General features: G+C 42.3%; 1 protein-coding gene across 1 annotated transcript in view; it reads right to left on the reverse strand.

Moving 5' to 3' along the window:
- ASB7 (ankyrin repeat and SOCS box containing 7) overlaps nt 1-26,935 on the reverse strand; it is a 49,743-nt gene that overhangs the window by 10,735 nt on the left and 12,073 nt on the right. Inside the window, exon 5 of the mRNA XM_008687584.2 lies at nt 7,345-7,950. Within this exon, the coding sequence (XP_008685806.1) occupies nt 7,345-7,950 (606 nt within the window). The remainder of the gene's footprint in view (nt 1-7,344; nt 7,951-26,935) is intronic.

Below are 26,935 nucleotides of genomic sequence, written 5' to 3' on the forward strand. Positions count from 1 at the left end.
CATATTTGCAAATTATCTCTTAAGGTCTGGCTTCATACGAGACAGCTGGCTTCAAAGATCTGCTCCTGCATTCTGTTCTAATATGCTGTCTTGACTGAAGTACTTCAGGAAAATCCAGCCTCATTCACATAGTCAGAAAGGGAAAGAGTATTTTCATAGCCTTTTTAGATGATCGTCATCTTCTTTAATACTTCAGCAAAACTCGACAAGTGGTAATTGTTTAAAGGTTAGTTGCAATATGAAATCTGAAACCAAATCAGTGAACCTCTTGTACTCTTTCACATTCAAATCCACTGGTCTACTTTGCCCTTTGAATGGGTCTTTTATGCATGCGTGTTTTGTCAAATTATGCATTAGTCCTTTGGAAAACTGGCTCACTAGGTTATGGAGATCTTCCCATTTCATTAGATATTATCAAAAAATCACTTTTGTTTGTATCGCTGCTAATCTCAAGAAAGTCTTTGCATATTGGGAAACTGTCAATGTCACAGTAGCAAATACAAGCTTTTCAAAATTCTAATTTTCACTTGAAAGCTCAAATTTTATGACCCGTCATAAATACTGTCAACTGTTTTCCTTAATGTGACAACAAAGTCTGCCAAATACCCAAGACTAAATAGCTATCATTTGGCTGTCAGTCAATCCTCGAGGTAAAAATGGGTGTTCCATTAAAAAAGCTGCTGGTTCAGCTCAAACAAATAGAAAAAGTGCTTTTTCTCAATTCAATCAGAGCACTTCGGTAATGCAGTAAAGAATACTTTCAATTTCCATTCCACAGAATATTAAAAAGGTACGTACTCAGAGGGATCAGATTTAACGGGATTAATTTTACTGCTTTGTCAAAGACATCCCTAAATGGAACTGGAATCTTCTTTAGTGAGATCGCCTGGTGGTGAAGAACACAAGGACTACGTGTACCCTTTGGGGCCACTGCCTCGATGAACACTGAGGAGCCAGCAGTTTGACCCACCATTGCTCCTACACCATCAGTCAAATGACAGCGCAGTAAAAGAGGTGAATTACATCTCGGTGCTACAGTGAAATCAGTTTTGACCTCATGGGCCCTTAAAATGGTCTTGAGGACCCCATGAGAGACCACACTGTGAAAACCACTGTTCTACATAAATCATAAAATAAAATCACAAGCAGCAGGAAATCATCCCCTTTAAGAGTGGTTGCTGGCAAGAATTTTAAAAAGGTGGGGAGACCCCAGGGACTGTGGTCTAATTCCCCCATGTTTCAGAGGGGGGAACTGAGAATCAGGGGGAGCTGGGAGGCTAAGCGGCTTGCCCAAGGTTTTTAGGCAAGTCAGACATGGGGCAAGAGCCCATCAGCTGCTCTCTTCACCACTCGATAAAGCTAATTTAACAGCACCTCTGACACAGGCAGAGCTGAGAAATCTTCAGGATGATATACGGGAGAGATGTACCTCTGAACTGGGGAGGGGACGGCAAAACACTATTCAGCCCAAGTGACCATGGATATAGGCTATCTTTCACTTTTTATGTAAAACCAATAAAACTAATGAACAGGCTTCCAGTTTTAGCTCCCAAATGTGTAAGGAGCTTGGAAGTCACCACTCCTGCTCTCGTAAGAAGAAAACACCAAACAAACGCAAAATCAATGACTTGTCTTGGACTCGCCCACCAGCGAACAGACATCACAGCGCAAACCACCACAAAATCAGGAGAGAGAAACAAATCCGGAGTCACCGCTGAGATCTGAGTACCTGGAGCAGAAGCTGCTGGAGCCACAAACTGGTAGGAACGCTTCAATGGTAATTTTGACGAGTTACCTGAGGCTGTGTATGGACTGGCCTGACAGTGAGGGTCACACTCTTAGGAAGCCCACCCCCAATTCTCTCAGTTTTACTTTCAGGAACCCCACCAGGTTGTCACAGTGAATAGCTAATAAACAGCCCCTCGTGGCTCTGGCAAGGGAGGACGGTTAAGAATAACCATGTGACCTACATCCAGAACCTTCTCTGTAACAAAGACCTGTTCTCTAAGAATAAAGACTTTACCAGAGTCATCTCCCACCTGGAGAAAGAACAGTTCTCTGACTCCAGCCCCCAGAGCCTTCCTGTCTCACCAAGGTGTGTGAGGGCGGAGGCCACATGGGGGGGGCAGTGGATGAGCGGGCAAATGAAGAAACATCTGTGAAGGCCGCAGCCCAGGGACACAGGTCCACTGAAAGACAGACTTCATCTGAAGACTACAGACTGCTGGTCTCCCCCACACGCTACCGCGACAGCAACAGGGCTCCAGCAGGATGACAGTGGTCTTCAGTTGAAAGAGCTGCGAGATGCAGACACTTCTGAGGAGGAGGACCGAGAGAAGCCCTAAGTCAAAAGGGGAGACAAAACCCAGGACGCAGGAAGGTCTGAAGCCTCTGGCACCGACGGCTACAGCAGACATGGCAGGCAGCCCAGCTCCCAGCCAGGTTCACACAGAACCTGACATTTAAAGGCCTATTTACCTCCGTTCCTATTACCTGATCCATCCTGTCTGGCTTCAATAAAAAGTTACAAGACGTGCTAAAAGGCAAGAAAAAACAGTTGGAAGAGACAAAGCAAGCATCGGGGCAGACTCAGCTATGACACAGATGTTGGAATTATCAGGCAATTTAACTAGGATTGTTCTGTTAAAACTGACGAAGCTAGCACGTGGTAACAGCAAAATCTTGCCTCTCTAACGCCTTGATGCAACAGCAGCCCTGCAAGGTCGATTCCACACAGTGAGTAGAGATGTGCAGGTCCCTGGCAAAGGGAGGAAAGGGTGATGAGCCGACCCCTCGAACAGCCCTTGACCTTGCTGTTTGCACAAGTCTTGATTCCACTTTGCCTTCTGAACGTTTCCTTCTTGTTCAGAAGGAGTAATAAGCCTTTACAATGGAAGGACTTCCTCGGCAGGCCGCCCAACATGGCAGCCATTCTGTAAATAGTCCGGCCACTCAGACATGGAAGTGGCCTCCTTTCCAGTGGTGCACTCCAGCAGGGAGTCCTCTCGTTTACCGCCCTTTCTACTCTGTTCTCTCAAACCTTCCTCCCGTGTCCAGACCCTTGGGCACAAGGAACTGGAAGTACCAGAGCTTTTCATGCCTAAGGCCTTCTCCTGCAGAGGTGGCTGGCTGAGGAAAGTCTGTCCTTACCACAGGCATAATTTGTGCCTGAAAATTCAGAACTGGGCTTTCCCCCCAAACTTGAGTTCTTTGCTACTTGTCTTGAAACAAAATTCCAGGCATGCGGGTCATTAAAACCCCTTTTGTACCCCCTGTAAGTTTAAAAGTTCTTGCTAGTCGATGCCCGAGGTTCAGCTTTCTTATGGAATTTCTCTCTTAAAAGATTTTACATTCTGAATACCTCCTTCGTCCGTACGGTAAGGGAGTTTACATTACGGCGCAGGGAGAGGAGAAGGGGAAAAAGAGCACTAGATTAGAATCCAATTGCTCAGGCAGAGTTCAGTTATTATTTTAGCATTTCCTCAGGGTAAGTTTTACTGATGAAATAGTCTTTATCGACATTTTAATACTGTACTTCTTTTAACATTTTCTTGTGCTTGCCCTTTCCTTGTGCCTAAATGTTTACTTGCTCTTTTGAATTGGACAGACATTCCTACAACATTCTGCTCTTTACCTTGGGGTAGAGAATTTTAGCCCATTCCCATACACCAGAGCTCCCCATGATCCTTTAGCATCATGATGGTGTTTAACGCTATATATAAATTATCCTACTTTAATTAACTGTGTGCATTTGCATGATCCCAAGAATGAGGTTTTCCTTAAATTCTGTGCCCTAGGCACCTCACCTGCCTCACCCGAGTCTCAGCCCTGGCGCAAGGCTGTTAGGCTCCTTATCCAGGGCCTCAGCCCTAAATGCGCGTCTCCTGGAACGTCTGCTGAACTGTCCTCCCTCCCATTTCTGCCCATGATCAGACACACCTTCACGGTTATCTCTGCTGTTGTTCCATTTATCTCAATTATTCTTTGAAGTAAAAGAACTAAAAGAACAAAAACCCGCTTCTCTAGGCTGGAAACATCTCTCCTTCCGGCAAGGTGATCCGCATTCTTCAGGTATGATCTTTGGCTCTTCTTTGCTGTGTTTGTCGTTCCAGGGCCCAAAGAAGCTGCTCCTTCCCTTGACCGGCTTTCTGGAGGAGACGATATGAGTTCCATCCCTTCTAGAAAACAGATGTTTCTGGAAGTCTGGCTGCAGCTCTCCGTGGCTTCTCCCTCTACCCGTGATCAACGAGGCACCAGCAGATACTACTTCATACCTACATCACTTGATCTGCTGTTTGCATGTAGTGTGTATCAGAGCTATTAGGGCGATTTTTCTAAAAAGTCACAGTAGCTTTTAGATTCTAGGATTCTAATTGTCTTGACCATTTCAACAAACTGCTTCCGGTCACAATGGTGCAATGAACAGGAGAATGGACCTGAATAAAGCCCACCAAGTGGCATTTCTGCCATCCTTACAGAAGTCTGACTTCTCAGACTAGAAGCCACAGCTCGGTGCCTGGAGCTCTGGTGCTCAATGGCGTCACGGAGGCCGGAAGGAGCTTGTGGATTTGACTTAATGCTCCCGGAACTACACAACCTTCTTTCACTCTGGTTTTCAAGAGAGCTCAGTAGAGAGCTCCAAAAACCATGGGCTACCGTTGGTCCTTCTAGCAGATAATTACTCACTAGGAAAAGAAAATCTAATAAATGAGGCACAGGTGAAGCAGAAACTTTGCTTTTGACAGGAAACACTGCTGGCGAGTCAAGAAGGAATGGGTTTTGGTGAGGCACCTGAGCATAAAGGATACTGCAGCCTTCAAAAGGTGGATGCCCTTTGCGTCTGAAAAGCACATGGCGGGTGCTTGGCCACCAACCACGCTGTTGGGGTAGTCAACCAGCTGACCCACATTTCCTCAGGACCTCCTAGGTACGCAGCTCTGCTCCGTGTGCAGGAGAGCTCAAACACAAAGAGGCAGCCCTGTCCATCTTTCCATCTGCCCCTAATTTTAAAGGTGCCTGGGAGTCTTTTTTTTTAACACAACAGTCTTGCTCCCCAGCAGCCCTGTGCTAGAAATCAGCTGCTCTGAGTCTGGCGGTAAAGGGGCGGCTCCTCCCATCCCTCTTTGTGTGTCCATATGCAGACCACACAACAGTCCACCAAGCTGAAAAACAGGAGGCTGGGCGAGAGTAAGAATCTAAGGGTTTCACTCTACTGGTAGCAAGCCAGGCCTTGCTGTTCATCCACTCTCGTTTATTTTATTTTAAAAAACATATAGCACTTAAAATGCGCCAGGCACTGTTTTAAGCGCATTATAAATATTAACTCATTTCATCCACACAATAAGCCTATAAGATAGATATACTATCTTAATGCTCCCATGAGGACACTGGGGCACAGAGCAGTTGCGTAACCTGCCCAAGGTCACAGGTGACAGGTGGCAGAGTTGGGGCTTGAGCTTGGGCAGCCTAGCTCTAGTCGATGCCCTTAACCACTGAGCAAAATACTTAAGGGGCTGAGGCAGTCACACTAATTTAACCAGGAGTCTCTAGTGAGAACAAAACAAAAACGACAGCCACAACAAAAAGATATTCAGAATGTATAAAGAATAAGAGATACTTCACAGGCTTTTTCCATGACAGATTCCTAACCTCAAGTTCAAGAGCAATATTCTCTCTCATAACACCAACACCCCTCCCAGTCTATGAATGAAGACTGCTAGAAAATTTGCTAAGAGAACCAGCACCCGAAATGTCACGGCAAACTTTTCGCAAGATGAGGCCTGGATCTGAAGAGTCAGAGCAGGCTGCCGAGGAACCACACCACACATGACATCTCCCGCCTCTTGGTATGTCATGTGCCTCAAAACTTTCTTCAAGGGACCACCTACCGGTCAGCCCAAAACACCGCTCCCCCACCGGTCCCAAAACACAGATCCGTGTAGAACACAGGAGCCACCAGGCACTTGTAGCCATCTAAATTTCAATTAATACAGTTAAATTAAAAATTCAGTTCTTCTAGGGATGTACTATATGGTGACTAACATAATGTAATAAAAAATTATTAAAAAATAAAATAAAAAAGTAAAAAAAATTCAGTTCTTCAGTGGCATTAAGCACGTAACACGTGTACAACAGCCACACGGGGCTAGGGCTAGCAGCTACCATACTGGACAGCGCTGACAGACCATTCCATGGCCACAGACAGGCCAACTGGACAGCACAAGTTAGATCCTGAGTGTGGTTTCTTTTTAGGCTTTGGTCTGCAGACACACAGTGGTAACAATGTCATCTTTTCCTCTTCATAAACACACAAAATCTAAATTACACGTCATCTGTTCATAAGATTTCTACTCCCAAGTTCAGTTCCAAGCAGGAGAGTACATTATTTACAAGGTCAAGTCAACTCCTCACCCCTCAGTACCCGGTACCCACAGTGTATTTATTCTTCCGTGATAATGACTGAAAGGGAAAAATCAGGTGAGGAAAAGGGAATTCATGAAAGAGTGCAGCAGAGGCCAAAATCAAATATTTTATCGACTTGAGCTGCAGGGTGGATGTTGAGCTCTGAGACGCACACTCTGCGGAGGAAACCTGAGAAGAGAGGGTAACTATCCACACAGACCAATATCCCTACCAGAAAAACAATTTGAACATGTGTACCACCACGCAAGGCAGGTCACACACTTCCAGGCTTTCAGAAGAAGTGGCCATATCAAAACAGGTCTGAAGTGGAAGCCATGTGGGCCAGGGACAGTGGTACCAAATCTCCCACTGATGACAATTCTTAAAACAACCTCTGGCATCCTTAACCTGCATTACTGGCATCCCTCGCTCAGTAACACTGCTGTTCGTCTTATGTGGGGTCACATCACGGGAAGCCAGAAAAGCTAGAGAACCAGCTTAGCAATAAAGCACCAGTTCTAAGACACTTCCACAGCTATGCAACCTAAAGTCCAATGTTCTCCTTCTAATTCTCCAATCAGAAGTCCATGAAAGCCCAAATGACTATGTGTATGACCAGTGAACCGCCTTGTTCTAATAGAGACCTTCGTGAATTTAACAATTTCTCCTTTCTCTGTCCCTTCCTACACTTCCGCTCTCAGCCTATCTATCCCTATTACCTTCAGCAACACAACTGAGTTTGTATGAAATCTTGTGATACAGAACTTTCTTTTTATTTCTGATGACTAAGGCTTGAGTCATATTATTAATAACTTATTAATAAGCAGGATTGATAGGAACCATTAGCATCTGCTCATTTTAAGTTGTGAACACACCTGAACCCCCCCCGGAAGATGAAAATTTCTTAAAAAATGCAATAAGAGTAATAATTAAATTACATACTTGTGACTTCTTGTAAGAAATCCAAACACGGTCGACTACTTCCAGAAATACTTATTGAAACAGCCAATGGGGTCTGTCCTTCATAGTTCCTTGTGTTTGTGTCCGCTCCATAGTTATATAACATCCGTGCACAAAGCACATCATCCCTAAGGGCAGACAAATGTAAAGGAGTCTGTCCATCTTCTAAGCGACCCAAGTTTGTGTCTGCTCCTCTCTGAAGGAACATTCGGCAATAAGAGTGATTGCTTTTGATTACAGCATATCGCAAGAGGAAACCGTTCTGGATGTCGATGTTGGCATTGTGGTCCAGGAGGATTTTCACGCAGCTTGACCTCTCTCGGATGATGGCGAGCTGAAGGGGGGTGGTGCCTTTATCACTGAGCGGGTCGACCTCAGCCTTGAACTCCAGTAGGAGTCGGACAAATGAGTCCCTACCATAGTGAGCAGCCACATGGAGGGGAGTCCAGCCATCATTGCTTTTGGCATTAATAATATCGCTCCTGTATTCAGATTCTAACATCAGGCGTGCAATCCGGGCCCGGCCGTGCATGGCTGCGTAATGAAGAGCAGTGAAGCCTCCGATCAAGTCCTTAACTGTCGGATCGGCTAGGGTTAAAACCAAAATGAAAACATTAGCAAACTTGAAGACAAAACAGTGAACTCTACCACGGCACAGAGCATTTAAACCCATTTCCAAAAAACAAAATGTGAAATGACTGAAGATTATAATGAACATCAAGTACTTCTTTCTCAGTTTAATTGAAGCGTAGTTCTCACGGAAAATAAATTTTGGTAAAAGTCATCAAACCTGGGTTAACAGGACGAAAATGACCTACAGAGTATTTAAAAGCTAAGCAAAAACAGAGAGCTCAGATCGCCACAGCCCCTCTCCATCCTAATTCAACCAACTGCTTTTGGCTACTCAGCTCTCTCATCTCTATACTGCTTCATGTTTCTTTTTGGTTTTGAACTTTTTGTTTTATTTTCTCTTGTGCTTCTTGGTCTTAAAGAGAAGCATGTGTAGCAACATCTGCTGCTCTAAAGGACGGATGTACTGTGGTCTGGCAGGCCGTGTTGTTTTAGGGTGTATTAGGTAAAAAAAAAAAAAAAAGAAAGAAAGAAAGAAAGAAGTCTTCTGTGGTCTGTGAAAATTCCAAAGCATGTAAGATATACGTTAAGTGATCTTGATAAATCATGTTTTCATAAGATAAAAGACTATTCTGTGGATTCCTAGTTTTATAAGAATTTTGGAGTTTCTAAGAATTAAGTAGCATGTTGTGTGAAAAATGGGAGAAACCTCAGCCCTGTATAAATATTTTCTGTAATAGTTCCAGAACGCTCTCCTAAATGGGCTGATTTCTGGAAAGAAAGAGAGAAAGGAAAGGAAGAAAAGCGACAATCTGCTGTGTGACTCATCTTGTGTCACCTGCCCCGATCTTTCCTGAAGCCAAGGGTCAGTTAGTTCTGTGTAGCTCTCATCCCACTGGCCTTCCCGGGCAGTAGACAGAAAAGGGGCAAGAAGTGCTCCCCCCTATTATGTAGGTCACTTCCTGCGGACCGGCAATCTCAGGTGAAAATAAATTGGTCAGACCTAACTACCTAGGATTAAAATGCTCTCTTCTTGTAAGTCACCCTTAATTTCTGGTTTGTTCATGAAAGAGAGAAATTCATGAGTGTTTTCCAAACAAACAAAAAGCCTCCAAAGTTACAGGATTGAAACACTCCTGTATTGTTTACTAAAACGTTATTTTCAGTTCCTAACTATAGGATGACAGCTGGGTCCCTTAGAAAAATCTATGAGGCAGAAAACTACATATAAAATATTAATAATACTGAGAAGAATAAAAAATACAATTAAGACGTAGTTGCTAACAAAACCTGTTAAAAGTTAACATTTTTAGGGAAGCTGTATCAGTTGAATTTCTAAAATCATTTAGTATAAACTGATACAACCCAGTGGTCCTATTACCATTTAAAGAAAATAAGAAGGCCTTGGCCTTCGCTTAAAAAAAAAAAAAAAAAAAAAAAAGATACATTACCTATTTATTATATGACTTAAAAAAAAAAAAAAGGCAAGCAAGAATGTTTAAACAAAGCATTTTGCTGCCATCTACTGGTAAGGCACAAACTTGAACAACAAATGTTTCACTTTCACAGCTTAACGTTGAGCCCTCAAGTCCCGGGCATCTCCTCCCTTACACAGAAACTAAGACAGGCATGACATCTAAAAGAAGTCCTTCTATTCGAATGAAACAATCAATCTTGCCAAGACTTCCATTTCTAATCTATACCTGACCAATCAGCTACTTCTTTCTTAATCTGTCGGATTTAAGAATCCCTTCTTTCATTTCTCCCACCTTTGAATCCACCAGGGGTGTCTTTAAAGGTGCCAGCAAACCGTCTTACGTGCATCCTATACTCGCTCCATTTGACAGTAAGATTGAAATTATGTTACAAGAAATTGCACCAGCATCTTTGGTTTTCCACTTTAGGTCTTTTTTAGGTGCTACGTGCACTTTGGTGCTATCCTGAGCTAGGAAAAACAAAGATTAACAGATACAACAAGGATCTGCTTAGTCTAGTAAAAACCATGAAAACGCATTAACCGAGCACATGCGGGAAACACAGCAGAGAAGGAAGAGCTGTAAGTTAGCAATGCATAAAGTCTGTATACTTACTGTCCTCAAGGCATTAACAAATGGGAGACAGAACACAAATGAAGATGCAAAGATTAATTTAAGGATTATCAGAGCTAACGCAACAGAGAAGGAAAAGATCTCATTTGTAATTAACAGAAACTGCAAAACGCCTAGATATAAATTGAATAAGAGATGCACAAGGCACATGGGAAGACACTTCTTTGATTGAACTGAATTCGCTTCATCTCTATCTGCTCAAACGTCCCTTGATCAGAAAAGCTTTCCCTGAACACTAACAGCAGCCCCAGCCACCTCGTTACTTTGTCCCCTTCGCACACTTGTGCCTGCTTGCAGGTGCAAGTTATTTTAAACAAGTTATAGTATAGTCTCAAGAAATTCATTAAAATCTACTGAAAATTTTTAAAGTAAATATAAATAAAAGAGATATTTTCTACCAATCTGATTTCTTTTTTTTCCAACTGCTTTATTGAGGTACAATAAAATTCACCCATCTTGAGTGTCAAGGTTGATTAACTTTGATGAACTGTAGACAGCCATGGAACCACCGCCACAAGCAACATATTCCCATCACCTCAGAAAGTTCCCTCCTGTCTCTTTACAGTCAATCCCTTGCCCGGACTGTGGGTCCCAGGCAACCATTACAGTTTTGCCCTTCCAGAAGTCCATGTAAGTGAAATCATACAGTACGTCGACTTTTGTGTTTGACTGATTTCACTTAGCATGACGTTTCTGAAATTCACCCACGTTGTTGGTATATATGTATCAAAAGTTCATTCCTTTGTATTGCTGAATAGTATTCCATAATATGGATATACATTTATTTATTGATTCACCAGCAGATGGAGAACTGCATTATTTCCAGTTTGAGGCGATTATAAATGAGGCTGCTGTGAATATTCACATAAAAGTCTGTAGTTTTCGTTTCATTTGGGTAAATTCCTAGGAAAGAACTGCTGGGTCATATATTGAGTGTACATTTGACTTCCCAAGAAATTGCCACACTTTTTCTAAGTGGCTGTACGATATTACATTCTCTCACCAGCAACACTGTACGAGAGAGTTACAGTTCTACAACTTCACCAATACCTGGCATCATCAGTCATTTTAATTTCACTTGGTCCAGAGAGTATAAAGTAGTAACTTAGTGAGGTTTTCATTTTATAATACTCTGATAACCAGTAATATTGGGCTTATTCATATATTTTCTTCTGTCAGTGTCTGTTGAAATTACTTACTCATTTTTACTAGATTGTTGTTCTCATTACTGAGTTTACAGTTCAATTGTGCATATATTCTGGGTACACGTCTTTGTCAGCTATGTTCTGTAAATATTTTCTCCCAGTCTCCTGATTGCCTTTTCATTTTCTTTTTTTTGAAGAGCAAAATTTTTAAATGCTGAGGAAGTCAACTTGTTTTTGTCTTTTATCGCTTGTGCTTTTTGTATCCCATTTATGAAATCTTTGCCCACATACTGTCACCTAGAATTTGTGTTTTCTTCTAGAAGTTTTATATTTTTAACTCTTACATTTAGGATAATGACTTATTGTTAGTTGATTTGTGTAAAGTGAGATCAGATCAAGGTTCATTATTCCATTCAGATATCTAGTTGCCCAGCACAATTTGTTGTAAAGACTAGCTTTTTCCCAAGGATTTATGTGCCACGGTCGAAAATCAATTTACTATACAAGTGTGGGTCTATTCCCAAACTCTCTTCTGTTCTATTGACCGAAAAGTGTATCCATACGCCAATAGTGGATTGTCCTGATTACTTTAGCTTTACAGTGGGTAGTATATATCCTCAAACCTTTTTAAAAACAGTTTTGGTTTGGGGCGCCTGGGTGGCACAGCGGTTAAGCGTCTGCCTTCGGCTCAGGGCGTGATCCCGGAGTTCTGGGATCGAGCCCCACATCAGGCTCCTCCGCTATGAGCCTGCTTCTTCCTCTCCCACTCCCCCTGCTTGTGTTCCCTCTCTCGCTGGCTGTCTCTATCTCTGTCGAATAAATAAATAAAATCTTTAAAAAAAAAAAACTGTTTTGGTCAATAAATTTTAGAATCAACTTGTCAATCTCTTCGAACAAACCTGTGGGATTTTGACTGGAGCTCCATCGACTCAAAAAATGGAAACCATCCCCAAATACTCTAAATAATATTGATTCTTCCAAACATGAACAAAGAATATCTATTTATTTAGGTCTTCTTTAATTTCCCTCAGCAATGTTTTGTACTTTTCAGTGTACAGGTCTTGCATATCTTTCATTACATTACTAAATATTTTAAGTTTTGTCGTTATAATAACGAATTGTTTTAAAATTTCGTTTTCTAATTATTAACTGCTGATACAGAGAAATAAAGTTGATTGTATAGTGAGCTGTGTAAATTCACTAGCTAAATTCACATTTTAGTTCAAGCACATTTTTGTAGACTTCTTATGCTAGTCTATGTACACAATTACATTGTCTGCAAATAAAAGACAGCTTCACTTCTTCCTTTCCAATCCACAGGGCTCTTACTTAAGTAAGTGTAAAATGATAAAAGCACATACTCTTGCCTTGTTCCTGATCTCAGAGGGAAAGGATTCAGCAGTTCACCATTTACTATGACGCATGTTGCAGTTTTTCCTAGGTGGCTTTCCTTAGATTTTGGAAGTTATCTTCTGCTTCTGGTTTGCTGACTCTTTATGATAAATGGGTATTTTATATGGTCACATGTCTCTTCTGCATCTACTGAAATGACCACTTGGTATTTATACTTTTATTCCATTAATAATGTAAATCACCATGTTGATTTTCAAATCTTAAACCTTGCATTCCTGGGATAAACAGTACTTGGCCATGATATCATATTCTCTTTTTGTACACTGATGGATTAGATTTGTTGGTTTTTGTCAAGGATTTTTGTATCGATCGTCACGAAGGGTACTAGTACGTAGTTTTCACTTCTTTCAATGTCTATTTGGTTTTGTATCAGGGCACCGCAAGCCTTACGCAGTTTGGAAGTGTTCCCTCAAAGATTTGGGTAGCGCTGTTATTGTTTATTCTTGCAATATTTGAAATAATACAACAGAGAAGGCAACTGGGCCTAAAGTTTTCTTAATGAAAAGTGTTAATTATGAACTAAATTTCTTTCATATAGGGCTGTTCAATTGTTTTATTTCTCCTTGGGTCAGTTTTGGCAATTTGTCTTTCCAGGAATTGGTCCATTTCTTCTAAATGGCAAAAAGGTGTTTGTTACATTCCTATTGCCCTTTTAATGTCTATAGTATCTGTAAAACAGTTTTCCCACGCTTAGTACTGGTTATGTGTTTTTTTTTCTCTTGCCTTCTTCATCAGTCTGGCTGGAGATTTATCAATTTTGTTGATCTTCTCAAAGAGCCAATTTTTGCTTTTTTTGTTTCATCAATTTTCTCCATCATTTGCCCGTTTTCAATCTCACTGATTTCTTTCCTCTTTATCATTCATTCCTATTCTTACTTTGGGTTTAATTCCAGCAGTATATAGAAACTGTTCTAATACAGCCCCCTTTCTGCTTCCCTTCTTTGTGCCACTACTGTCATATATATTACATCTTTATACAGATATATTTTTTAGAAGATTGTATTTATTTGAGAGACAAAGAGCAAGAGGGAGAGAGAGAACAAGCGAGGTGAGGGGCAGAGGGAGAAGCAGACTCCCTGCTGGGCAGGGAGCCCAAAGCGAGGCTCAATCCCAGGACTCGAGGTTCATGACCTGAGCTGAAGGCAGACACTTCACCAACTAGCCACCCAGGCGCCCCCAACAGCAGTTTTATACTTGTTTTATGTTGTTGTCTCTAAGAGATGAAAATGGGGAAAATATATTTATTCTGTCAATGGCAGAATGATTCTAAGGGGCCCCCCCCCATAATCCCTGCCTCTTCATGTCCATGCCTTTGTGTACCTCTCCCCTTGAGTGTTAAGCAGGACCAGTGACCTCCTTCGAACACAAGAGAATTCGGCAAAGGTGATGAACTACCACTACTGTGATGGTGTTCTGTTATATGAGGTTCCAGCTTGCTGGCGGATCTGCCATGCGACTCTCGTGGCTGACTTGATGAGGTAAGGAACACTGGTGGGAAAGCCCATGGGACAAGAATCTGCAGGTAATCTCTAGAAACCATAGGAACCTCTAGCCAAGGGCTCGCAAGAAGCTGAAGCCCTTAGTCCTATAAGCCCAAGGAAACTAACCTGGTAACAACCTGAGTGAGCTTGGAAGCAAATTTTTCTCCAGTCTAGCCTACAGATGAGAACACCCTGGCCAACACCTTAAAAGTATAGGGTAATAAATGTGTGTTGTATTAAGCCATATGCCAGTGTGATTTGTTACACTGCAATAGAAATAAATACACTGTTTTTTAGATGTACCTGAGTAATTACTTTTACCAGTGATCTTTATTTTTTGTATGAAAAACGAAGGACGGTTTTGCTAGATACAAACTTCTCGACTGACAGTTTGTTTTTGGCAATTAGAATATGTCATCCCACTGCCTTCTGGTCACTGTTGTTTCTTACGAGAAATGAGCTGTTAATCTTATCAAGGAATTCTTACATATAATGAGTTACTTCTCTAGGTGCTTCCAAGATTTTCTTTTTGTTTTTGGCTTCCCACAGTTTGACTATTCTGTGTATAGATGAGTTTATCCTACTCAGAGTTCACCAAAATTTTCAAATGTGCAGTTTAGTATTTTTCATCAAATATGGGAAGTTATGGCCATTATATCTTCAAATATTTTCTTCTGCCTCTTTCTCTCTCTCCTCTCTTTTCTGGCTCTCCCATTAGGCGTCATGCATGCGTCAGTATTACTGATAATGTCCCACAGGTCTATGGGCTCTATTTTTTTTTTTTTAGTTCTTTTTTTCTATATGTTCCTCAGACTGAATAATATCTATTAATCAATTTTCAAAGTCACCAATTTCCTCTGTCAGTTCAAATCTGCTGTTGGGGCGCCTGGGTGGCACAGCGGTTAAGCATCTGCCTTCAGCTCAGGGCGTGATCCCGGCGTTATGGGATCGAGCCCCACATCAGGCTCCTCCGCTATGAGCCTGCTTCTTCCTCTCCCACTCCCCCTGCTTGTGTTCCCTCTCTCGCTGGCTGTCTCTATCTCTGTCGAATAAATAAATAAAATCTTAAAAAAAAAATCTGCCGTTAATTACTATAATGAATTTCTCATTTTCATTACTGTACTTTCAACTGGAGAATTTCTATTAGGGACACACACATATATTCACATATATGTAAATTCTCTTTACTGCTAGCTTCTATGATGAATCACTGTCATCACGTTTTCCTTTAATTCTCTGGACTTAGTTCTTTTTTTTTTTTTTTTTTTTTTAAGATTTTATTTATTTATTTGACAGAGATAGAGACAGCCAGCGAGAGAGGGAACACAAGCAGGGGGAGTGGGAGAGGAAGAAGCAGGCTCACAGCAGAGGAGCCTGATGTGGGGCTCGATCCCGTAACGCCGGGATCACGCCCTGAGCCGAAGGCAGACGCTCAACCCCTGTGCCACCCAGACGCCCCTGGACTTAGTTCTTTGAACACATAATAGCTGCTCTGAAATTTTGCTAACTAAGTAAAGCTTCTGGGCCCCTTCAGAGACACTTTCTATTAGCTGGTTTTATTTCCTGTGTATGAGCTATACAGTCCTGTGTCTTAGGCATGTCTCACAATTTCTGTGAAAACTGAAGATTTTAGGTGATACTGTAGCAACCCTGGATTAATGAGGAACACCTTAAAAGTGAGGATGGGGTGGAATGCTGCTGCTATTTGTTTTAGTGAAATGTTCAGACTAATTATACAAAATCTGTCTCCTCAGCAGTATGCAGCCATTTATGTCTCTGCTTAGTTGTTAATATTAAATCCTGGCTTCTAGGGGCCACTCCTAAGAATAATTGATGCTTGGTCAAAATAACTATTTTTGACCAATAACTGGACAGAGGTTGTACCAGCAAGGCTCCCACACTTTGCCAAGGTGGTATGTGTACAGGTTGAGGTGTACCCCAGCTCTCATTCCCTGCTCTCAGGTTCAGTCAGAGATGAATAGATAACTGGGGTCCCCTCTGGTCTTTCTTAAGCATGCATGGAGCCTTCCAAATTCCCAGGAATACACAGAAGCTTAATGAGCCCCAACGGCTGTCTCCTTCTCCAGGTCTCCTATTAAATGTGAGGGTGCTGTGTTGCTTGCCCCAAACAGTATCACAGCCTCAGGCAGCTGTGTTGTTGGCCTTTCCAGATCGTTTGCCACCTAAACTGACACCACTGTTATTTTCAACTATGCTCCAGGCATAGGGCATTTTCACTGAGCTCCAAAAGCAGGTCAGCCCACTGGCAGCAAGGAGAGTGTCGGCTCTCGTGATAATTGCCGCAGAGGCTGCTGGGGGACAGGAAGGGCAGATGGGGGCAGCCACTTTGGGTTCAATTTCTTCTTATTCAAGTTTCTTACAGTAAAATTTAGATAACTGATTTAAAATCATTCTTTTCTACTATAGGCATCTTAAAGTTATAAATTTCTCTCTAAACACCGCTCTAATACATCCCATAAATCTTGATACACTGTATTTTCATTAGCATTCAGTTCAAAACACTATTTCCAGACATCTGAGGCTATCCTAGATATTTGAATAAAATTCCACTGTAGTCAGAGAACAAATCTTATAATTTCATAAAATTTACTAAGACTTTTTTGCCAGCATATAGTTTATCCTGCTGTTTTATCATGTACACATGAAAAAAAAATGTATATTCTGAAGGTGCTGGGTGCAATTTTCAAAAATACCAAATAAATGAGCTTGATATTTTTCAGATTTTCTCTAGTTATTGATTTCTTTATCTAGTTGTTCTATCAATTGCTGAGAGATGTTAAAATTTTCAGTTATGATTGTGAAGGTGTCCACTTTTCCCTTTATCAATTTTTTGCCTCAAATTGGGATCTCTTATTGTGTACACGTCCTATGACCTGCATTCCTCCTGATGAACTGTCCCATCTGTCACTGTCTTTCTTTAGTCCTGGTAATAGTTTATGTCTTAAAATAGATTTTATATGTTATTAATATAGCCACTCTGGCCTTCTCTTAATTACCATTTGCACGGTATATCGTTACCCATTTATCTACTTTCAACCTCTCTGTCTCTCTATACTTAAAGCATATCTCTTGTAGGCAGCATATAATTGAGTCTTGTCTACCCCTTTTAGGCAATTGCTAGCTTTTACCTGGAGTGTTTTGTCCGTTAATGTTTAATATAATTATTGCTATAATTGAGTTGAGATTTACCATTTTATTACTTGTTTTCCATTTGTTTCCTCTATTGTTCCCCTTCTTTCCTTTATTACTGCCTTTTTTGTACTATTAGACCATTTTTTAGCATTCCATTTTAATGTCTCTATTGACTTTTTAGCTATACATCTTTACATTATTGTTTTGTTTTGTTTTTTACTGGTTGGTCTAAGGATTGGAACATACACTAACCTGATCATAAACAGGATTTATACAAATGTACTATTATATTATATGCATCTCATTTGTATTTAAAAGCAAAATCCTAAAATCAGGAAAACACACGTATAAGCACCAGACCCTAGTTTACTATACATGTGATTACTCTTGAAAAAGTTTTGGGAAGCACCAAATGCAATTAGCCAAGTTACACAGGAACAGACATTGCTTGGAGTTCTAAAACATAGTTATGCGTCATGTTGTACTAACGCAGGAAAGAGGGGCAATGGTGGAGGAAAGCAAACTAGATGATCGCTTGAAATTTTGCTAATAATTCACCACAGAAGAGAAAGTCAGAAGGTCAGATGGTATAATGTCTCCAAGCAGGATTTCACCCAGAAACAAATTTTTTCATTAATGAAAAACTGCGAATTTAGTAAAGCAGCAGTGCAAAGAAAACAGCATTCCCTGATAACTACTCTCAACACTGATGGCAGATTTACAGCTTGTCTTCCATACCTTTTAAAAAATTACACGTAAGTGTAATCATAGTCTAATAATCTTTTCTCTGGGCATGAGAATTTCAAAATTTTTGTGAAATGAGGGGTGAAATTTTCAGACAGAAAAAACTCCTTCATTTAGGACGGATTTCTTGGAATAAATTAATTAGAAGACAATTTATTGGACAAAAAGATCTCCCAATTCTAAGGATCTAATATATACTTCTAAACTGCTTGCTACAAGTGCTTTCATAAATTCCCACAATTAACACTTCTGTTTTATCACACTTGGGATATCATTGCCAAAATCTTTCATTGCTGAAAAGCTAAAAATAATTTCTCACCACACTGCTACAGATTTCCTTGATTCATCCCTTGTCTCCCTAACTTACTTTCATGTGTTTCGCCACGAGGATTTTACCTGCTGTATCAAGAGGAGCCCTGAGATGCTTTCCTCAGGTTCCTATGGGGATTTGCTCTACGGATTTAGCTTCTAGAGCTTCAGCTGACTGCCCTTCAGGTCAGTTACATGAACACTGACTCTGAAGATATAAACACACCCAAGACCAGGTCTCTTGATGTTATTTTCTTAAAATGTCCAACATGATCTTAGAATTTTTAGAGTGAGCCCAAATGGGAAAATGAAGACGATAATAATGGGTTCCTTATAACTCCCACTATTAGAATCACTCCTCTGCATAACTTCAACAGCATACTAACCTGGTTAGAAAGATCATCAGGATTTGTACACACCTACTATTATATACATCACATTTGTGTTTAGAAACGCTAATATTTCTGGACAATACAGAACCCTAAGTGTTCATTTTGAAGCATGATGTCTGAAAGCACAGGTGTACCTTGTTTGTGCTGTGCTTTACTGCACTTTTTACACATGGAAGGTGTGTGGAAACCTGCATCATTGGCCAAGTTTATTGGTACGACTTTACCAACACTATTTGCTCACTTCATGCCTCTGTACCATACGTGGGCAACTCTCACAGTATTTCAAACCTTTTCCTTATTGTTCTATTTATTCTGGTGATCTGTTACCAGTGATCTCTGATGTTACTGTTGTAATGGTTTGGGGGCACAATGAACTGTACCCACATAAGAAGTGAAACTTAAGGAATAATGACTGGCCGTTATCCCATCTCTCCCCCTCTCAAGCCTCCTGATTCCTTTAGACACAACAATATTGAAATTAGGCCAATCAGTAACCTACAATGGCCTCCAAGTGTTCAAGGGAAAGCAAGTGCCATGTGTCTCTGCCTTTCAATCAAAAGCCAGAAATGATTAAGCTTAGCGAGGAAGGTGAGTCAAAAGCCAAGATGGGCTGAAAGCTAGGCCTCTGGTGACAAACAGCCAAGCTGCGAACGCAAAGCACAAGTTCTTGGAGGAAATTAAAAGTGCTGCTCCAGTGACCGCACAAACGATCAGAAAGTGACACAGCCTTCTTGCCGGTACGGAGTAAGTGTCAGTGGTCTGGCTAGAAAATCAAACCAGACACGACATTCCTGCAAGCCACACCTCGTCCAGAGCCAGGCCCTAACTCTCTTCAGTTCCGTGAAGGCTAAAGGAGGTGAGGAAGCTGCAGACGGAAAGTCTGAAGCTAGCAGAGGTGGGTTCGTGAGGTTTAAGGAAAGAAGCCGTCTCCGTATGTCAGAGTGCGAGGTGAAGCAGCAGGTGCTGATGGAGAAGCTGCAGCCTGTTATCCAGAAGGTCTAGCTAAGATAGTTAATGATGGGGAATACACGAACCAGATTGTCAATGTGAACAAAACTGCCTTCTATGGAAAGAAGATACCATCTAGGACCGAACAGAGCTAGAGAGGAGAAGTCGAAGCTTGGCTTCAAAAGACAGGCCAACTCTTGTTAGGGGCCAGTGCAGCTGGTGACTTTAACTTGAGGGGAATGGGGGGTGGGGCACGTACCATTTGGAAAATCCCAGGGCCCTCAAGAATGATGCTGAATTACTCTGCCTGTGCTGCATAAAGGGAACAACAATGCCCGGATGACAGCACATCTGCTTAAGCCCACTGTTGAAACCTACTGCTCAGAAAAAAAGATTCATTTCAAAATGCGACTGCTTGTTGACAGTGTAACTGGTCAGCCAAGAGCTCGGACGGAGACGGACAGTGAGATTAACGTTGTTTTCGTGCCTGCTGACACAAGCTCCGTTCTGCCGCTGATGGATCAAGGAGTGATTTCAACTTTCAAGTCTTATCACTTAACACACATCTCCTAAGGCTCGAGCTGCCACAGGTAGTGATTCCTCCGCTGGATCGAGGCAAACTGAAAACCTTCCAGAAAGCCTTCATCATTCTACGTGGCGCTAAGAACAGTAGTGACTCACAGGAAGACGTCAAGGTATCACCACGAACAGGAGTTTGGAACAAGTTGATTCCCCTCCCTACGGGTGGCTTCGAGGGGTTCGAGACCCCAGTGGAGTAAGGAGCTACAGATGTGGTGGAAACAGCAGGAGAACCTGAACTAGAAGCGGAGCCTGAAGATGGGACCGAGCTGCTGCATCTCACGATCAAACGTAAACGAATGAAGAGTTGCTTCTTAGAGATGAGCAAAGAAAGTGGTTTCCTAAGAGGGAATCGATTCCTGCTGAAGATGCTGCGAAGACTGTTGAAATGACAACAAAGGATTTAGAATATCACAGAAACTTAGTTGATAAAGCAGCCGCAGGGTGTGAGAGGACTGACTCCAACTTCGAAAGGACTTGTGGGCAAAGTGCTATCAAACAGCATCACGTGCTATGGAGAAATGGCTCATGAAAGGAAGAGGCAATCGATGTGGCAAACGTCACTGCTGTCTTATTTTAAGAAATCGCCACAGCCACCCCAGCCTTCACGACCACCACCCAGATCAGTCGGCAGCCGTCAACATCGAGGCAAGACCCTCCACCAGCAAAAAGATTAGGGATGGTTGAAGCTCCAAAGATGGTTAGCATTTAGCAATAAAGTCTTTTCTACTTAAGATATATATATATATATTTATATTTATTTAGGGGCACCTGAGTGGCTCAATCGATTAAGTGACTCTTGATTTTGGCTCCGGTCATGATCTCAGGTTCATGAGATCAAGGCCTGTATTGGGCTCTGTGCTCCGCAGGGAGTCTACTGGAGATCCTCTCCCTCTCCCTCTGCCCCTCCCCCTGCTGGCCCACATTCTCTCTCTAAAATAAATAAATAAATCTTTAAAAAGAAAGGTATGTATTACTTTTTAACCCTAATGCTACTGCATCCTTAACAGACTACGGTCCAGTGTAAACATAATTCTTATACGCACTGGGAAACCAAAAATCCACTGACTTGCTTTACTGTGATGTTCACTTTATTTGCTGTGGTCTGGAAGGGGACCTGCTACATCTCCAGGGTATGCCTGCAAAGCAGCAAAATGTAATTTATCTGCACAAGCTTATGTTTCGCATCTGTGAGGTCTACCATGGTAGCTACTGGTTGACATGTAGCTACTGAGCCCTTGAAACATGGCTGCTCTGCCTGCAGCACTGAATTCTTAAATTTCATGGAAACGTAAACAGCCGCCATGGAGGGCCCAGGCTTAAACAAGAAAGAGGGCCTCCCTTTTTTATTTGTTCCCGTTTTGGAGTATAGACGGTATCAGCTAACCAAGTCAAACTCGCTCATTTTCCCACTGAAACTGGGTTCCTCCCCCAGCAGCAACCAGTGTGGCTTCCCATAGCCGCCTCCTGACCAGGCTTCCCGTGGTCACACCGCGGGCGCCACAGCACCGTCACACACAGCCTGTTATCTCTGAGTTTTGTTAGCACCGTGTGATCACTCGGTGGTGGTTTTACTGTGCAGATTTAACAGTGGCGAGTGGTCTTACTAAACATCTCTGTCCTGGTTTGTTTTTTTTTTAATTGCATTTGGTTAACTTTCCCCTGCTCCTTCAACCAACAGCAACCCCTTTCTCCCTCAGGCCCCAAATGTCTGTTATCTGGACCTTCTCCCTGCCCCTGCGTGTCCAGTCCATCTACTAGTAAAGCCTGTTGGCTCCCCTTACAAAACCTACCCAGAATCTGCCCACTTCTCAACACAGGACGGCTACTGTCTACACTGCGCCACTAGCATCTCTCACTCGAACTATTCCAAAGCTTCCTGACACGTTTTCCCGTTTAGCCTTTGCTCCTCTACACTCCAGCTTCCTCAAGCCAGAGTGAGCCCCTCAGTAAGTTCTCCTCATTCTTTGAGAAGCCTGCGATAGTTTTCCATTCTCAGTGGGGACAAAGTTCAAAGTCTCTGGCACCTTCAAGGACCTATGGACCACGTCAGCTGGTCAGAGCATCTCTTCAGCACGGTCGGCCCTCTCTCCCATGGCTCTGCTCTTGCTGTCGTCCTCCTGGCTTTTTCTTCAAAGTGCCACGTATGTTCCCATCCCACAGGGTGTGCAGCGCTTGCCTGGTCCCTTTACCGTCAACACTTTTCTCCCAGATACTCCCATGGTTGGGTCTTCCTTTCTTCCAGGGCTCAACTCCAAGGGCACACTGGAAGCCTTCCCTAAATAACTCCTTTAAAACAAAATCCTGTACCTCTTGATCCCTTCTCTGCTTTGTCTTTCTTCACAGTGCTCAGCACCGCCTGACGCTGTACACTTCACTGTCAATTTCCTCCACTCAGAAGTGTGCCATGACAGCAGGGACTTTACGTGTCATTGTATTCCCAGCCCTCAGAACGATGACACACAGCAGGTGCTCAATAAATATGTGTTCAGGGTGGGGTGTAGGAAAGTGAGATCACAGTCCCGATCAGGCAGCAGGTACCCACTCGCTCTTGCCTGAGGTCCCAGGCTCTTTCCCTAAGACCACATACTATCGCCAGTGAGCTTGCTAAAACACAAATCTGTCTCTGCCGCTCCTGTCAAATGGCTCACCACAGTCCCTAGAATCAATTTTGGATATGATCTACTCATACTGAACTTTTCTCAGTTCCTAAAACGTGTTCCCTTTCTTCTTCTACCCTTCATACTCAGCGTCCTATGCGCTTCAAATAATCGCACATCGCTATCCTTCCAGTGCCCCATCCCTGCCTCGCCTTTCAAGCTCTCACGTCAAACTATGCTCTCGCTAGGAAACTTCCTTCACCGCTGCCCCCACCTCCAACCCTGCCACAGTGGGGACCTTTTACATGTGGCACTTAGCTCGCTCTGTTGGAACTACACTGTCGCCTTACAGGCCATAGAGAATCATGGTTAAGACCATGGGTCTGAATCCCAGCTCAGTAGTTATGGGGTGAATGGCCTTGGGAAAATTACTTCCCATCCTTTGGCTCCATTTTCTCAATGGAAAAACTACTACTGACCCTCATAGAACGGCTGTGAAGAATCAGGCTAGTACTAAGTGCTCAATAAATGCTAGCTATAAATCTATCCACCCACTAGTCTATGAAGTGCCAGACGGCTAGCACAATGTTTGCTCATTCTGTATCTCAGTGCCTGGCCCAGATCCCGGCATATGGTAGGTGCTCAATAAATATTTGCTGAATCAATATATGAATAAGTGATTTATACAGGACCAACTGGTCCTCATATATCTATATGGATATATATGAATCCTCCATCTATATGAATCACCTCATCTGTCTATATGAATCCTCCCTCCACTCTCATGGGAATGGGGGGGCAAAAGGGGGGAAGGAAGTGAACCTTTGTTTCCTATGGGTTATTTTGCTCACTTACCCTTTTGAATCTGACTTCATTTCACCTCAATATCCATCACAAAAGAAGCTTATTAGGGGCCAATCTGACTGGAAATTTTCAAGCTCTTGAGGAAACTGCGGTTTCAGGAAACGAGCAGGTGTGACGAAGTCAAGCACTTTTCTTACCCCACCACGAGGCTGGCCCATGTTCAATCACTATTTTTCAAGAAAGGATTCGTCTTGTCTCCGTAAGGCTGGGGAGCAATTCTTTTAGATAGCTGACATTTGTCTCCTCGCTCTCTCACTGAGAACAAACCAGGTATGGGTTCTACTCTCAGAAGCTCCAGAAGAACAGGAGTTAAACAGAATACTACAAGAATAAATCATTCGGCTTTTGACAGGAGCTGCAATAAAAAGGTACAGAGAATAACGTCCCATAACGCATCTGGATGGCAAGAGATTCCCGAGAAAGGGGTGTGACAGAGAAGTGGGGGGGAACGAGGTGAGGGTGGCAGCAGTGGGGGGAGCTGGGGGACTCAGCAGGTCCTGCGCACAGGCCTCTGAGCTCCACTAAAGGGAATGAACTCAGAGGGGCTGCGGCTCAAAGATGAAGCTAGAAAGATACTGCAGGGGGCCAGACGTTGCCAGGCCATGTAGATCACAGGAAGGGCTTCGACTATTACCCTAAGAGACGTGGAAAACTTTCAGGGATGGATTTTAAAAAGGAAATATCTGAATTTTCATTTTTTATCATACAGGTCACTCTGTTCTGAGACTGGCTGGAAGGGGGTCAAGACTGGAAGTAGGGATGGAGAAGAGCATTGTGGTCCTGGTGAGGAACAAGGTTCCCTTCCCCAGAGGTAGGGCAGTGCCTCCAATGAGAAGAAATGAGAAGATATGGCAACTATTCAGGAGGAAAAAAGTCAAGGGCCATTTCTAAATTGCTGGCCTAACAGGCTGTGGTGTGAGCCATGAATGTACAGAGGCTTGACAGCCAGCAGGACACACTGGTCTTGAGGTTAGAAGGCAGGCCTCAACTAAACACAGAGCACCCAAAGCATTACGTGTGGCCAAAGGGACAGGGGAGGAGGAAGTTCCTTGTCCTGTCAATGTTTCCAAGTTGATACATAATGTGCTAGGAAAAAAATTTGTCCCAAACCTCCTAATTCTGTTTAGGGTAACAGAAGTGAGTAAAAGGTGCTATCTAAGAACAAATTAGAGGCTTCTCCAAAATATTTAATTCTGTTGTTTTAAAATGTTATACGAAAATGTAAAGGGCTAAGACTGGCCAAGACATCCTTAAAGAACAAGGAGAGGAGATTTGACGCCCTCCCTCCACCCCACCCTCCAGGAAATCAAAACTTATCATAGAGCGATATTAATTACAACAGTATTATAGGGACTCAGGGTTCCACCAACAGACACTAGACGCAGTGGAACCACACATACATGAAGACTTTATATCTGAGCTGGCAGGACATAGCAATGGGGACAGAAGGGATGATTTAGGTTACCTTTATGGGGAAAAAATATGAAATTGTACCTAACCATCTCCTACTATACACCAAAACCAATTCTGGACAGATTAAAGACCTAAATGCCACAAAAATTTTTTAGAAGAAAATACAGGCAAATAATGACCTTTGGGTATGATGTACAAGATACAAAATAGCACAAACCATTTAAGGCAAAAGAAAAATAAAATTCACCTACGTTAAAATGCAGACTTCTGCCCAACAACCAACATGACCTCACGAATGTGAAAAAGCTAAAAACTTAGAGACAACTGGTGCAACGTAAATCTAACAGAGAATATATTGACAATTCCTACAAATCAGTAAGAAAAGGACCAGCAGGGGTGCCTGGGTGGCTCAGTCATTAAGCATCTAACTTCGGCTCAGGGTGTGATACCAGGGTCCTGGGATCGAGCCCCGCATCAGGCTCCCTGCTCTGCTGGGAGCCTGCTTCTTCCTCTCCCACTCCCCCTGCTTGTGTTCCCTCTCTCACTGGCTGTCTCTCTGTCAAATAAATAAATAAAATCTTTAAAAAAAAGAAAAGAAAAAGAAAAGGACCAGCAAAGCATCCCAGTCTTGCAATGTTTTGTTACTCAAATGTCATTCCTGGGGGAAAAAAAAGAGAGTGAGAAAGAGAGGCCAGCAAATCACAGAGAGGAAGTACAAACCATCTGGTGACAGATTCCTGACAATGGCGGGGGAACAGGCACCATCCCACCTGGTCAGTAAGGTCAGGGCCATCCTAACCTTCTTTGGAAGACTATTTGTCAAAAATCTATATATAAAAATATATATATATATATATATATACATATATATACATATTTAAAATCCCTTTGATTTGGCAGCTGCACTTCTGGGAATTGTCCAAGAGATAAACTCTCACATATGTTTAAAAAAAAAAAAAAGAGTCAAAGACATTTTCCGTAATATGGTTTCTAGTAGCAGAAAAATGAAAAATCAGAATGTCCAACAATGGGGTAAGTTCAAAGAAATTACATCCATTCAACAGAATCTGAAAGTGTCAATACAATGACAAGGAACTATCACTTAGCTCAACTGCTATGTGAAAAAATCAAGACGCAGAACAGACTATTAATGAAAAAGGAGCAAGCTAGAAGGTGGATAGAAAAATTATGTACACCTATACGCACAGATTATCTCTGCAGGGACACAAAAGAAGCCAGTAAGACAGACTGCCTCCGGGAAGGGGACTAAGGGACGGGCTCTAAAAAGAAGGCATTTTCCCCTCACTGAACAGTCCAGAATACCTTTCGTTTGGTTTTTAACCACGTGTATGTACGTATTACGTTCTCAACAAATAAAATCTCCTGCCATTCTCAAAAAAAAAGAATGGTTTAAACAAATGATAGTCTGTCCATCCTAATAAATATTATATTTAGCAGCTAAAAAGAACAGAGTAAATCTACATGTATTAATATAAAACAGGCGCAGGTTTTTTTTGAGGTAATGAAAATGTTCTAAAATAACTTGTGGTGATGGATGGCCAACTATAAATATACTAAAAGCCACTGAACTGTATGCACATTTTAAATGGGTGAATTGTAAGGCATAGGAATTCTACCTCAATAAAAGCTATTAAAAAATATCTACACACACACACACACACACACCCATAGCCACACAGAGGTGAGGGTGGGTGAGGAAATGGGGTTCAGTAAACTCAGTAAACTACGGCCCACAAGCCAAATTTGGCCCACCACTGGCTTTTATAAAGTTTTATCGGCACACAACCACACTCCTTCATTTCCAAATTGTCTATGGCTGCTTTCACGCTACAA

The sequence above is a fragment of the Ursus maritimus genome, unplaced genomic scaffold (assembly GCF_017311325.1).
Source record: "Ursus maritimus isolate PB19 unplaced genomic scaffold, ASM1731132v1 scaffold_27, whole genome shotgun sequence".
NCBI lineage: Eukaryota > Metazoa > Chordata > Mammalia > Carnivora > Ursidae > Ursus > Ursus maritimus.